This window comes from Muscardinus avellanarius (genome assembly GCF_963383645.1).
Source record: "Muscardinus avellanarius genome assembly, chromosome: 16".
NCBI lineage: Eukaryota > Metazoa > Chordata > Mammalia > Rodentia > Gliridae > Muscardinus > Muscardinus avellanarius.
This window is the reverse complement of record NC_137802.1, coordinates 59466184-59481169: the sequence shown is the minus strand read 5'-3', so window position 1 is coordinate 59481169 and position 14986 is coordinate 59466184. Positions and strand designations below refer to the sequence as shown.

The 14986-nt window shown below is 39.4% G+C and overlaps 1 protein-coding gene across 2 annotated transcripts in view; it reads left to right on the top strand.

Annotated features, from left to right (window-relative positions):
- Nucleotides 1-14986, top strand: part of SMURF2 (SMAD specific E3 ubiquitin protein ligase 2) — a gene marked incomplete at both ends in the record, with an annotated part of 115309 nt that overhangs the window by 37496 nt on the left and 62827 nt on the right. For both annotated transcript variants that reach the window (XM_080712843.1, XM_080712842.1), the window contains 2 exons: nucleotides 4910-4948; nucleotides 13265-13373. In XM_080712843.1, coding sequence (XP_080568969.1) covers nucleotides 4910-4948; nucleotides 13265-13373 — 148 coding nt within the window. The remainder of the gene's footprint in view (nucleotides 1-4909; nucleotides 4949-13264; nucleotides 13374-14986) is intronic.

Genomic DNA, 14986 nt, shown 5'->3' with positions numbered 1-14986 from the left:
TTTATTGCCATTTGTACTTCTGCAAATGATTTTCTCTAATACTGCCTCAAATAAAATACACTAGAGATTTTTGCAAAATTTAAAAATGGTTTTTGAGAAACAACAGTAAAAGGTATTTATGACATACTGTTTGAATTATATCTGAGCTAGGAGCTGAGAACAAAATGTCATGTCTTAGCACTTGGCACAAAGTGAGTGCTCAGGAAATGTTGAATGAAAAAAATGAGTGTTGTAAGAAGTGTGTCATTTTCACTGAGCATCTCAAGATGGTTGCACCAGTAAACGTGAGACACAGGTGTTACTGGTACAGTAGCATAGCTTACCTTTGTTTTGATGATCTCAATCATTTCAAACCATTTATCTGAAGAGGGAGCACGTGAACTAGCCAGAATAAGGTAGGTTTTGGGAGTGTAGAATTAAGAATGAAAACTACTTTGACGGAGTTTCTCAAGAAGGGTAGTAACATGATCAAAGTGTAGTATAGGGTAAACTTAATCTACTGTGAATCTATAAATTGTTCGAAACATTTCCCCTAATGGATTCTATACCAGTGATACTGTGGTAGTTTAATGCTACATTTGTAGTTAGCATTAATCAAAACTGACATATGACCGCTAAATCTGGTGTCTGTGTAACGTTTTAATAAAAAATTGGTAAAAATTTATTGTTTTACATTTAAAATTTCTGTGCCTTTTTGTGTATATACTCCAATAGTAAGCTCATGAAATAATAAGATAATGAGATGCTGACAGTTGTGTAGAAAAAAGTCTATACACCTTAGCTTTTATTCTGGCTCTACATAATTTATAAGAATTCTCTTAGCCAGTGTGGAAATGCACACATGTAATCGCTCAGTATTTGGGAGGCTGAGACAGGAGGATTGTGGTTCATGGACAGCCTCAGCTACTTAGGCCCTTTGCAACTCAGTGAGACCCTGTTTCAAAATAAAGAATAAGCCAGGAATGGTGGCACAGGTTTGTAATCCCAGCATTTGGGAGTCTGAGACAGGGGGATCACAGTTTGTAGCCAGTCTCAGATACTACTTAGTAAGGTTCTTTGCAACTCAGTGAGACACTGTTTCAAAATAAAGAATAAAAAATAAGGCTGGGGGTGTAGCTCAGAGGTAGAATGCTCCTGGGTTCCATCCCAAGTATTGCAAAAAAAGAATAAATAAAAGGGCTGGGGTGTATCTCAGAGGTAGAATGCTCCTGAGTTCTGTCTCCAGTACTACCTACTACCAAAAAAAAAGTTCACTTATTTCTTATTCCCTTCATGTAATATATATATATATATATATATATATATATATATATATATATATATATATATATTTATTTTGTGGTACCTCTGGGTTATACTCCCAGACCTATTTTATAATTTATTTGGAAATAGGATCTCACTAAGTTGCTAAGAGCCTCACTAAGTAGCTGAGGATGGCTTTGAACCTGGCGATCCTCCTTCCTCGGCCTCCCAAGTGCTGAGATTGCAAGCGTGCGCCACTACGCCCAGCTCCCTTCATGTAATTTGGAAGCATTTATTAATTTTTTAAAAAAAATCTTTCTCCTTTAAGAGACATTGTAGAGCAGAGTGTGGTGGTGCATACCTGTAATTCCAGCTACTTGGGAGGCTAAGGCAGAAGGATTACAAGTTTGAGGCCAGCCTGGGCAACTTAGTAGTGACACCCTGTCTTAAAATAAAAAGGGTTGGTAATGTAGCTCAGTAATGTAGCTCAGTAGTAGAGCACCCTGGGTTGTTCAGTTAAGTACTGGGAAAAAATAAAATTTTAGAAAACAAAAAGGAAACTTCTTCCAGACTGTTGCTGCTTCATAGCCCCATGATTACTAGTCTTAGTTCTACTTTTTGTAGTTTCTACAACAAAATATATTTATTTTCCTTTAATATAAGATTATATCATATTAGCACGTATATTATTTTTTTTCTTTAGAAGGTTCTGATGTATACTTTTTTTCCACACCCGGCTCTGATGTACATTTTCTTAGCTGAGAATTTGTTTCAGTGACATAATAAGGAGTTTGTCTTATTAAAATTCATGAATTCTTTGAGAATTTACCAAGCTCCTATAATTGGTTCTGAGGACTGAAAGAGCCAGAGGGCTATAGTTCTAGTCCCAAGATAAATTCCCAAGAAACAAGAATAATGTAGTAAAGCCTCCAAGGTGTGAAAATAATCTATTTTATCTCTACAAGTAATATATCTACCAGTTTTCAGGTCATATTTGATAATCTTCCTTTTAAAAACTACAAATAAAAGCCAGGCGTGGTGGTTCAGGTTTGTAATCCCAGCATTTGGGAGGTTGAGACCGGAGGAACACAGCTTGTGGCCAGCCTCTGAACTCAGTGAGACCCTGTTTCAAAATAAAGAATAAAAAATGGGACTAGAGGTGTAGTTTGAAGGTAGAATGCCCTGGGTTCCATCCCAGTTTTGCAAAAAAATAAAAAATAAAAAATAAAAAATTAAAGACTATAAATAAGCAGGGCGTGGTGGCGCTCACTTGTAATCCCAGTGTTTGGGAGGCAGAGACAGAAGGATTGCAGGTTTGAAATCTTGAGACTCTCATCAACTTAGTGTGACCTTGTTTCAAAATAATTTAAAAACTAGGACTGGGGTATAGTATAGCTAGAAGATAGAATGCCCCTGGGCTCAATCCCCTGTACCACCAAAACCTCAGAAAAACTGCAAATAAGAGTTTTTGCTTCATGGGTATAAAATTATGCAAAAATTGTCTGGAGCCAATGAGATTTATTTATTTATTTTTGCGGTACTGAAGATGGAACCCAGGGGCATTCTACCTCCGAGCTACACCCCCAGCCCTAGTTTTTATTCTTTATTTTGAAACAGGGTCTCACTGAGTTGCAGAGGGCCTCACTAAGTAGTAGCTGAGGCTGTCCACGAACCTTGACCTTCCTGTCTCAACCTCCTGAATGTTGGGATTACAAGCGTGCACCACCATGCTTGGTCTCTAATGAGATTTATTATTAAGGACAGCAATCTGACTAATTCTGATATTTGTTTTAACTAAACTAATCTTGTTCATTCTAGGACCCTGATTACTGAAATTGAATTTCTTTTCCTTCTGTCCTTCCCTTTTCTTCTTGCCTCTCTCCCTCCCCCTCCCTCCCTCTCAAGTTCAACTCTCTTTTGTTTTCAGTTGTCCCTGGCAACATCTTATTCGTGATCTTTAAAAGAAAATTTACTAAACATAGTCCTATAAATATGTTCTAAATAAAGAGAAATGATAAATATAAAATTTTCTAAGTCAAAAATTATGATTACATGAGGATTGATAATTATATACTTTTAAAAGCCCCTTTTAAGTGATTTTTAGGTTATTTTGGAGTCTTTCGTTTGTTAAACAAATACTGAATGCTCATCCGATGCCAAGTACAATGTGTGCTTGGTGCTGGGGATACATGATTTGTGCTATGTGGAGTTTGCTACCTCCAAATTTATAAGCGACATTCTAAACTTAATTATGATTAAATGTAATAAATGCTTGTTGTAAGAATGGGCTTCTGTGAGAATACAGGTGAGGGATGATAAAGAGAGGCATATTCTAAATGGTTTCCTTTCCGTTTGAGACCTAAAAGATGATTAGGTGAGGAAGCCTGGCAACATGTTTCAGGCAGAGAGAACGGCAGGGAAAGGCTGTGGTCATGTGAGAAATAGAGTACCTTTGAAAAATTGAGCATTTAGTTTGGCTGATCTTAGACTTAGGGGCTTGGAGGAAAATATTGGTGATTAAAAAAAATGAAGTAGCCTCCGGGCGTGGTGACGCACGCTTGTAATCCCCGCGCTTGGGAGGCAGAGACAGGAGGATCGCAGGTTCGAAGCCAGCCGCGTGTGCTGGCTTAGGAGACCCTGTTTCCAAATAAAAATGTAAAAAATAGGTCTGGGAGTGTAACCTGGAGGTAGAAGGGCTTCCAGGAACCTCAGTACCACCAAAAAAAAAAAAAAAAAAAAAAAAAAAAAAGTAGCCGGGTGTGCTGATACATGCTTGTAATCCCAGCCCTTGGGAGACTGAGACAGGATTACACAGGTTCAAAGCCAGCCTCAGCTACTTAGTGAGCCTCTCAGCAACTTTGTGAGACCCTGTTTTCAAATAAAGTATAAAACAGGGATAGGGTGTAGTCTGGAGGTAGAAAGCCCTTGGGTTACATCCCCCAGTACCACCAAAAAAAAAAAAAAAAAAAAAAAAAAGAGGTAAGCAGGAGCCAGGGCATTGAAGCCAATATAAATTTGGGTCAGAAGATCTTTTAGTATGGGAGGAGAGAAAATGGATGATGGGAGGATATTTTTAGAAAAATCACTTTGAGTCAAGTATGTAGAAATGGAGGGTGTTGAGGTTTGAGGCAGGGGACTAATTAGGAGACTTGTAATTTAAAAGATATCGTAGACTCATTGAGCTGATGATTTAGGGAAAAGTAATGTTCTCTCGCAAAGTTTCTGTGGCATTAAATAGAAACAATGATATTTTTCAAAAATCTCCTATCAGGAAAACTTTAGCTTATTTACTATCTTCTTCAATATAAAATTGCCCCATCCTTAAAATCTTTATGACAGCCTGAATTTACATTTCTTCTCTGAACTATTTTCCCCTTGCCACTGGTTTTCTGTGAAAATAGCTCTTGATGGAAGATAGGATTCAGATCCTGATTAGAATGTCAGTGAAATACTTTTTTGTCCCCAGCTGTTGCTGGTGATCATTGCCAGTGTTGCAGCCATTGATTTTCAGCTGTTTTTTTGTTTGCTAGTCTTAATAAAAATTATTGATCATATTTCATACTGAGCTGTAGAGTTTAACTGTTAACCGTTATTGTCAGTGTTTAAAAATAGTGCAGTCTTACCATTTTGTTTTAATTATCCCATGTATTTTTTGTTTCCTCTACAGTACTCTGTGCAAAAAACTTGGTGAAAAAGGATTTTTTCCGTAAGTAAATTAACTTTAAATATGTCTTGTATGTCTTGTGTAGATTCTTTTTTCTGTGTAATATTTTCAGAATTGTCTAGTCTGGGGATTTCTCTCTTCAGAAATATGCTCAATGTTATTTTATGAATGCTTTGGTTCAGAGGCATCTGGCATCACATTTTTCTAGAGGAGATTGCTTTTTAGTCTTAACCCCTTTCTGTTTATCCACACCGCCTACATATTTATGTGAATGTGTATCTGTATAGGTGTGTAAATGCAGATGTGTGTGATGTATATGAAAGATGTACATGCTACTAGATTTCCAGAAAAAGAAATGAGTATTTGTTTTTTAAGGTGCTGGAGATTGAACCCAGGGACATTCTACCTCAGAGCTGTACCTCAGCACTTTTTTTTTTTTTTTTTGGTGGTACTGGGGATTCAACTCAGGGGCATTCTACCTACACCCCCAGCCCTATTTTATTCTTTTTACTTTGAACCAAGGTCTCACTAAGTTACAGAGGGCCTCATTAGGTAGCTGAGGCTGGCTGTGAACCTGCGTTCCTCCTGTCTCAGTCTCCCAAGTACTGGGATTAAAAGTGTGCGCCACCCGCCCAGCAACTCAGTTCTATTTTTTTATTCTTTATTTTGAAATAGGGTCTCACCAAGTTGCATAAAGCCTCACTAAGTAGCTGAGGACTGGCTGCGAACCTGCAATTCTCTTGTCTCAGTCTCCCAAATACTGCAATTACAAGTGTGTGCCACTACTCCTGGCTCAGAAAATATTTTGTAAGTAATTTTTTCTTTTTAAACATTTTATAGGAAAAATTACCCATGTGCTCAGAATTCATTGGAAGATAGAAAAGTCATTGAGCCTGGTTGGAATTTCCAGAGTTGTAGGAAAGAAATCTCTACCACATTTGATTGTAGATGCACTTATGTCTCAAACTTCAAAGTAGATGTTTGGTAAATGATTACAGAAATGAGAAATAATTGGTTGTAGAAGAATTTTTTTTTCTTTAGGATTAAGTCTTGTAAGCTGGGTGAGGTGGCACATGCTTATAATCCCAGTACTTCAGAGGCAGATACAGGAGGATCGCTTGTTCATGGCCAGCCCCAGCTACTTAGTAATGCACTCTGCAGCATAATGAGACCCCATTTCAAAATAAGGAATAAAAAAATAGGGCTGGGGTGTAGCTTGGAGGTAGAATGCTCCTGTGTTCAAACCCTAGTACCACACACACATACAAAATGTGAGATATTGAAGTACCCCTTATATGTGTTACAAATCTTAACCTTGTAATTTTATGCTTTACAATAGTTTTAAATTATTGATTAAAAATGGCCTAGTTTTTAGTAAAAACTTTTTAGTCAACAAAAAAAAATTTTTTTTTTTTTTGTGGTGTTGGAGATGGAACCCATGGGCATTTTACCTCTGAGCTACATCCCCACCCCTATTTTTTTAGTCTGTCTGTCTGTCTGTCTGTCTGTCTATCTATCTATCTGTCTATCTATCTTTGTGGTACTGGGGGTGGAACCCAGTACCTCTGGGCTATACTCCCAGACCTATTTTATACATTATTTGGAAATAGGGTCTCACTAAGTTGCTGAGAGCCTCACTCAGTAGCTGAGGTTGGCTTCGAACCTGTGTGTCTCAGCCTCCTAAGTGTGGGGATTACCAGCGTGCACCACCACGCCCGGATTAGTCTTTATTTTTTGAAACAGGGTCTCATTGGGTTGCTGAGGGCCTCATTAAGTAGCTGCTGTCCTCAACCACAATCCTCCTGTCTCAGCCTCACGAATTCTGGGATTACAAGCATGCATCATCACACCTGGCTAGTCAATAAAATTTAATGTAAAACATTTGAGATGACAAAGAGAAGTTGGGCATGGTGGCATACTCCTAGAATCCTAGTACTTGGGAGGCTGAGACAGGAGACTCACAGATTGGAAGCCAGCACATGGTAACTTAACGAGACCATTAAAATAAAAAAGGCTGGATGTCGGGGCACACTCGACTGGACCGAGATGGCACCCAGGCTTGTTGCCAGCGTGGATTCAAGATGGCGCCTAGGCTTGCAGCCAAGTCATGAGACTCACAAGATGGACATCTCCTTGAGCATGCGCAGTGTGCCATGCTATGTGCCTGCAGAATGATCAGTGACGCCTACCACCAGCCTGCCTATTAGAAAGTCAGAAGTGTGCATGCCCTAGCTGTGGAAGCTTGGGGTTGGTAGGGAATAGAAGGAGGGATTATGATGCTGATATAAATTGTGCTTGTTGTACGCATTGTCAGACATATTAAGAGACATATTAGAAGAGACATATTAAGGATCCATTAAAGAAGAATTCATATTTCAGCTGAAGAGGTGTCTGTGTCATTCTCTAAGCCCCTGCGGGTCAGAGTCTTAGGGGACGATAGCTGGAGGTGTGGCTCAGTGGCAGAATGCTCTGGGTTCAGTCTTCTATCTCAGTGTGTGTGTGTGTGTGTGTGTGTGTGTGTGTGTGTGCCCCTCCCCCCACATGGAATTAGATAAGATTCATTAGATATTAAAATTCAAGTTTTGCCCTGTGTGGTGGCACATGTTTGTAATCCCAGTACTTGGGAGGCTGAGTATGGGAGGATCTGGATTCATGGCCAGCCTCAGCTAGTGAGGCCTTCCATAACTTAGTGAGACCCTATTTCAAAATAAAAAAATAAAAAATCGGGTTGGGGATGTAGCTTGGAGGTAGAATGCCCCTGGGTTCAAGCCCCAGCACCATTAAAAAAACAAACAATGCCGGGCGTGGTGGCGCACGCTTGTAATCCCCCGCGCTTGGGAGGCGGAGACAGGAGGATCGCGCAGGTTCGCAGGTTCGAAGCCAGCCGTGCGCTGGCTTAGGAGACCCTGTTTCCAAAATGAAAATGTAAAAATAGGTCTGGGAGTGTAGCCCTGAGGAAGAAGGGCTTCCAGGAACCCCAGTACCACCAAAAAAAAAAAAAAAAAAAAAAAAAAAAAAAAAACAAGAAAAACAACAACAACAAAAAAAAACAAAAAAAACCCCAAACAATACAATTACAGTTTATGGTATCTTTGTGCAAGTATGAGAAGCCATTACCTAGCATAATTTGAAACATAGGAAGAAACTTGGTAGCAGTCTTTGATTTATGTACCACAGCCCTATACTGCACAAATGTCACAGTAGGGGAGAGCCCAGTGGTCATAGAACTCCTTGTGTTTCCCTGTGCCACTGATTTCTCTTATCTCTCAGGCTGCTACTCAACTATCCACCTTCTCCCTGTTGCTAACTTAATAGCCAAGGTGTATATTTTCTTCATCCATCTGTAATGTTCGGCTGAGGTAGGGTTTATCCTAGTATAATTGCAACGTGGTAGATAGGATTGGATAGGCTGGTGAGGAGAAGAAAAGGAAGGGGAGTGAGGAGGACTCTTTCAGCCACTTTTTTACCTTCAAGATATCCACTCCTTTTTTTTTTTTTTTTGGTGGTATTGGGGATGGAACCCTTCTACCTTCGGGTTACACTCCCAGACCTACTTTATATTTTTTATTTGGAAACAGGGTCTCTTAAGCTAGCGAGGGGCTTCAAACCAGCGCGATCCTCCTGTCTCTGCCTCCCAAATGGGGGGGATTACAAGTGCGTGCCACCACGCCTGGCTCGCTCTGGTTTTGAAGATAAAATTTTCAGTTTTTTTTTTTTTTTTTTTTTGGGTGGGTCTGGGGATGGAACCCAGGGGCATTCTACCTCCGAGCTATAGCCCCTGCCCTATTTTTTATTCTTTATTTTGAAACCGGTCTCACTGAGTTGTAGAGGGCCTCACTAAGTAGCTGTATGCGAATTGCGATCCTCCGATCTCAGCCTCCCGAATGCGGGGATTACAAGTGTGTGCCACCATGCCCGGGAAAATTTTCAGTTTTGAGGCTGGACGTGGTGGCACATACTTATAATCCCAATTTTCGGGAAGCTGAGACCCGAGGATCACAGTTGACAGCCTCAGCTCAGCTACTTAGTGAGGCACTTTGCAACTTAGTGAGAGTTTCAAAATAAAAAATAGGGCAGAGGGTGTAGCTTGGAGGTCGAATGACCTGGGGTTCCATCCTAAGGCCTGGAAAAAAAAAAATCAGTTTTGTCTTCTAACCTTTCTTTTCAAATTCCTTAACCTCTTTCAGAGCTCCAAAGCACAGCTTTTCTGATAAAATATCCACATAACTTGTCTCAGTTTTCCTACAAAATCTAGAGGAATCTTACTTTAATTCTTTGCACACCTTTGAGAGCTGATTTTAATCCTTTATAAGATCTTTATCTGTCCTAAGCTCATAGTTCAAAGAAAGGAGAAAGTTATCTCCCTTTTTCTTTGGTGTAGGCAGTAAAAAAATGATAATTTAAAATTGTGAGCTTGCTTAAGAAGACCCCGGGGGAACTGTGATTACCTTTAAAACTCAGAATGGGAGATACCTGATGCAGAGTGAATCCTTAGTTCTTCCAAAGCGAGCCAGCTAGGGATGAAGTGTTTTGTAGGTTCATGTTGGCTGTGGTTCTAAATCTCTGCTGTGGTAGAGTCACACCTGTACTTATTTTTTACCTTGTTTTTTTTTTTTTTTTTTTTTTTTGCGGGTTTGGGGATGGAACCCAGGGCATTTGACCTCCGATCTACACCCTCTGCCCTATTTTTTATTCTTTATGTTTGAAACAGGGTCTCACTGAGTTGCAGAGGGCCTCACTAAGTAGCTGAGGCTGTCCGTGAATTGTGATCCTCTGGTCTCAGCCTTCAGAATGCTGGGATTACAAACGTGCGCCACCACACCCGGCTTACCTCTTTTTTTTTTTTTTGCACTGGAGACTGAACTCAGGGGCATCTCTCTGTGAGCTACACCCCAGCTGGATTTTATTTTTATTTGTAAACAGGGCCTCACTAGGTTGATAAGAGTCTCACTACTAGCTGAGGCTGTCCTTGAACTTTTGATTCATTTATCTTAGCCTCCCAAGTACTGGGATTGCAGGTGTGTACCACTACGCCCAGACCTCTTTATTTTATTTTTTGGCAGTACTGGGGATAGAACCTAGAGGCATTCTACTTCTGAGCTATAGCCCCAACCCTATTTTTTTTAGTATGTATGTATGTATGTATGTATGTATGTATATATGTATGTATTTTTTATGGTACTGGGGGGTGAAACCCAGGGGTTTTCTACCTTTGGCCTACACCCCAGGCCTATTTTTTAAAATAATTTATTTGGAAACAGGGTCTCACTAAATTGCTAAGAGCCTCACTAAGTAGCTGAGGCTGGCTTTGGACCTGTGTGATTCTCCTGCTTCCCAAGTGCTGGAATTACAAGTGTTCGCCACCACACCCATCTGTTTTTTTTTTTTTTTTTTTAAGTTTGAAACAAGGTCTCACTGAGTTGTGAAGGGCCTCCCTAAGTAGCTGAGGCTGTCTGCGAACTGCTATCCTCTGGTCTCAGCCTGCTGGGATTACAAGCGTGTGCCAACCATGCCCAGGTTTGACCTCTGTATGAGTTGAAGCTTGCCCACATTAATTTCAGAGAAAAATGACAGTTTCTAAATTCTTTAAGTATGTTGATTGAAGTGCAGTTGTTGTTACCGGGGATTATTGTTACTGGGGATTTAATCCACAGGCATTCTATCACTGAGCTACACCCAACTCTATTTTATTCTTTATTTTGAAACAGGGTCTTTCTAAGTTGGGGAGGAACTCAACTAAGTACTTAAGGCTTGCTATGAAACTGCAATCCTCTTTTGTCAGCCTCCCATAGTACTGGGATTACAAGCGTGCGCCACCACACCTGGCTGCAGTTATTATTTAATAGTAAAACATAATTAAATTTTTGCTTATGATTTAGTTTAAAAATTATATTGAATGAGAAAAGTAAATTTTAATGTGGAACATGACTACAGAGTGAAAAAATAATATATATTTCACTACAGGGGAAAAAAAGTATTGCTGTGTGTTATCTTTTGTAGAGTAATTTGCATGTGAGATAATACCTGTTTATTCCAGGGTACTACCCTTGCTGAGAAAAGTTTTATTAACTCATATTTTGGGTCTCTTTTCAAGCTTAATGTCTTTTTAACAATAGTCACTTCCCTCATTTCTCAAAATATCATCAGGTGAAATTTCAACCAGGAAGAGCTGGGCATGCGCACACTCTTGACCTTTCCCTGTTCAGGCGTCTTCTCGTTCTGCTCTTCTCCTACTGTAGGGGTTTACAGCAATGGCTTCGCATGGAGTCCTTGTGCTTGGTCTACCCTGGCTGCCACTAACAAAAATAGGACTATATTTACTATAGCTAGCTCAAGAATCTATAGACTCCTTGAAGTTTGCCTCAGTCATTACAAACCTGTTTGACTTGTAACCTTCTCTTACTGGATCAATCTTGTCTCTTCAATATTTACTTTTACACCTTAGCACAAATGCTTTGGGTATACTCCTCAAAGATCTTCAAATATTATCATACCCTTCTTGACACAAAACACACTTCCTGTTGCTAGGAGGACCCAACCCATCCCTTCCCTTTACTTGGTATTTATTTTTTTATTTCTTATTTGGAAACAGGGTTTCACTAAATTGGTGAGAGCATTGCTCAATTGCCAAGGGTGGCTTTGAACCAGTGTTCCTCCTGTTTCAGCCTACAAGCATGTGCTACTACTTCTGGCAAGGAGAATCCTTCATATCTACTTTTTTATTTTTGCAGTACTGGGGATGTAACTCTGGCATTCTACCTCCAAACTACACCCCTAGCCCTATTTTTTGTTTTTTTGTTTTTGTCTTTATTGTGAGTTGCAAAGGGCCTCACTAAGTAGCTGAGGCTGTCCACGAACCGTGATCCTTCTGTCTCAGCCTCCTGAATGCTGCTTATCTACTTATTTTTTAAAGCCCAGATTGAATCCCATTTTCCTTTCTTAAATTTGAACTTCTTTCTGGGTTTTTGGAACTTTTACTTGTATTTATTGTTAAACAACATAGTCAGTGGGTTGTTTAATACAAATAGCATAGTGGTTGAGAGCATAAAGTTGAGAGCCAGGGCTGGGGGTTAGCTCAGAGATAGAGCCCTTGCTTAGCGTGTGCAAGGGGATCGTATTCAACCCCCAGTTATACCCAAAACAAGTTGAGAGCCAGACTTCATGCACATAGGTTTAGAATCTAAATTTGAGACCCTGGCCCTGCCCTTTACTACCATGTGATCTTAGACTAGTAATTACCTCCCTTGTGCCTCAGTTTCCTTATCAGTAAAAAGTGTATATGTAAAGCATTTAGAATAGTACCTAAGTGTTACAAGTGTTTGCTGTTTTAATCAGTGTGGCCAAACATCTATTTATTCTCAGTTGTCCCCGTGTATGGTATTTTTATCTTTCCACTTAGACAGTGAGCTCTTATGGCAGAGTATTAAGTTTTTTGTTTAGTTTCTCATGGTTTATGTCAACTATTCATTACATTTTTTGGACTGATTATCTGTAGCCCATATTCCTGTGTGAAAACATCAATTTAATAAGCTACTTATTTATTTTTATATTTTTGGTACTGGAGATTAATGACCAGGCATTCTACTTTTGAGCTATATTCCTTAGCCATATTGTATTTTTAGTTTTGAAACAGGGTCTCACTAAGATGCTGAGGACCTCACTAAGTTGCTGAGGCTGGCCTTGAAACTGTTATTTTCTTGTCTCAGCCTCCCAAGTACTGAGATTACAGGCAAGGGCCACCGTGCCTGGCTCCATAAGCTCTTTAAATGAGCTACTGAGGGGACCATTTGGAAAGAGAGCTATGAATTCTCAAGTGTTCACCTTCTCGGAGTCAAATGGCTGGTAACAGCCCTTAAATACTTCCACATTATGAGGGGTAACCTTCAGACTTTTGGTAGTTGAAACTGACAATGTTATGAGGCAGGAACAACAACAAAAAAATAGTTTTGGTATTTAATGTAGAAGTGATTTTAATACTTGATTTTATTTTTTTAATTTTTATTTTCCAGTACTGGGGGCATTCTACCTCCGAGCTACACCCCCAACTCTATTTTTTATTCTTTATTTTGAAACAGAGTCTCACTGATTTGCAAAAGGCCTCACTAAGTAGCTGAGGCTGTCTGTGAACTGTGATCCTCCTGTCTCAGCCTCCCAAATGCTGGGATTACAGGTGTGCACCACCGCACCTGGCTTAATACTTGATTTTAAATGGGGCATTTATAGCTGAATGTCAAACTTTAAAAAAGAAAAATGGGATAATCTTTTGTTTTGTAGCAAATTGTAATCTTTATGCAGTTAATCTTACTTGTCAAAAGTATTCTTTAATTAAAATATACCAATTATCCCCTTTCTTCACAGGCCTTCCGGATCCATTTGCTAAGGTGGTGGTTGATGGATCTGGGCAATGCCATTCTACAGACACTGTGAAGAATACACTCGATCCAAAATGGAATCAGCATTATGACCTGTAGGTTTGAACGGTTAATTTGATATAAAATAGAATTAATGTTATTTGATATAGTCTCTGGAAAGTGTTGCAAAAAAAAAAAAAAGATCTGATTTTTATCTATGGTTTAACTTGGTCTTCCCAGAAGGGGTACAAAACCCAGTGGAAAGGTGTTTTGGCCTATTGATAATCTTGTTTTGAAAGATGAGGTACCCCTAAAAAGCATATTAAAAACAAAATAAAGCTGGCTCACACTATAGACCAGCCCTCCCCTTTTAATAAAATAAAGGTATTCACTTTAGGTCAATTATAAGTCTAAAAATAGGAGTCAGAGTTGCTTGTGTGGATGTTTATTTCTTTAAATTTTAATCATAGCATTATATGCACCTTTTAAAAAGGCAGGTGGTTCTTCAAAGTTTTTTTGTTTTTGTTTTTGTTTTTGTTTTTTGGTGGTACTGGGGTTCCTGGAAGCCCTTCTACCTCCGGGATACACTCCCACGGGCTACACTCCTAGACCTATTTTTTTACTTTTTATGTGGAAACAGGGTCTCTTAAGCCAGCAAGGCTGGCTCTGAACCAGCGCGATCCTTCTGTCTCCGCCTCCCAAGCGCGGGGATTACAAGCGTGCGCCACCACTTCTGGCTCTTCAAAGTTTTTAATGGAAAGCCAGGGTGCTTGCCCCATTATCGATCCTGATTCCCATTTTCAAGATAACTATTGTTGTTCTGTATTTATCTTATTATGATTATATAAATATTCAGAGCTAGATCACGTGGTATACAAGAATTTGTTTTTTGTCTTGACAACTTTTATTTCTGAAGTTAATAACTATACATCCTCTTTATTCGTTCAGTTCTGTCAGGTATCCTGTTGGCCTTTTCTTTTTAGAGGCATCTCTTCTGACCATCTGTCCTGCTCCAGTCTGGCTTGGTGGATCTCTAAGACTGCTTTCTAATTGTCCTGGGACTTGCCTTTATCTTTGTTAGGAATTTCCTTTACTCTTCTTAGTCCAGTGATTTCCTGTTTTTTGCTTATTCCTGTGTTTAGGCAAAGTTTGTCTTCCATTGTCATTTTGAGAAAGAATACAAAGATGGAAATTTTTTGAGATCTTATCTAAAAACATATTTTGCCTTTCTACTTTATTGATAGTTTGCCTGAGTATAGACTTTAAGGTTAGTCATTTATTCCTAGATTTTGAATATATTGATCCATTATCTTCGAGGTCTAGAGCAGCAGCAATAGAAATATAATGTGAGCCACAAATGGGAGCTCATCTGTAATCTAAAATTTTCTAGTAGCCACATTGAAAAAATAAAAAAGAAACAGATAAAATTAAATGTAGTGGTGGGGCGTGGTGGCACATACTTGTAATCCCAGCATTTGGGAGGTGGAGACTGAAGGACTGTGGTTTGCAGACAGCCTCAGCTACTTAGCAAGACCCTTTCCAATTCAGTGAGACCCTGTTTAAAAAAAAAAAAAGACTAAACAGCATTCGGGAGGCTGAGACGGGAGGATCGCGGTTTGCAGACAGCCTCAGCTACTTAGTGAGGCTCTCTGCAACTCAGTGAGACCCGGTTTCAAAATAAAGAATAAAAAATAGTGCAGGGGGTGTAACTCAGAGGTCGAATGCCCCT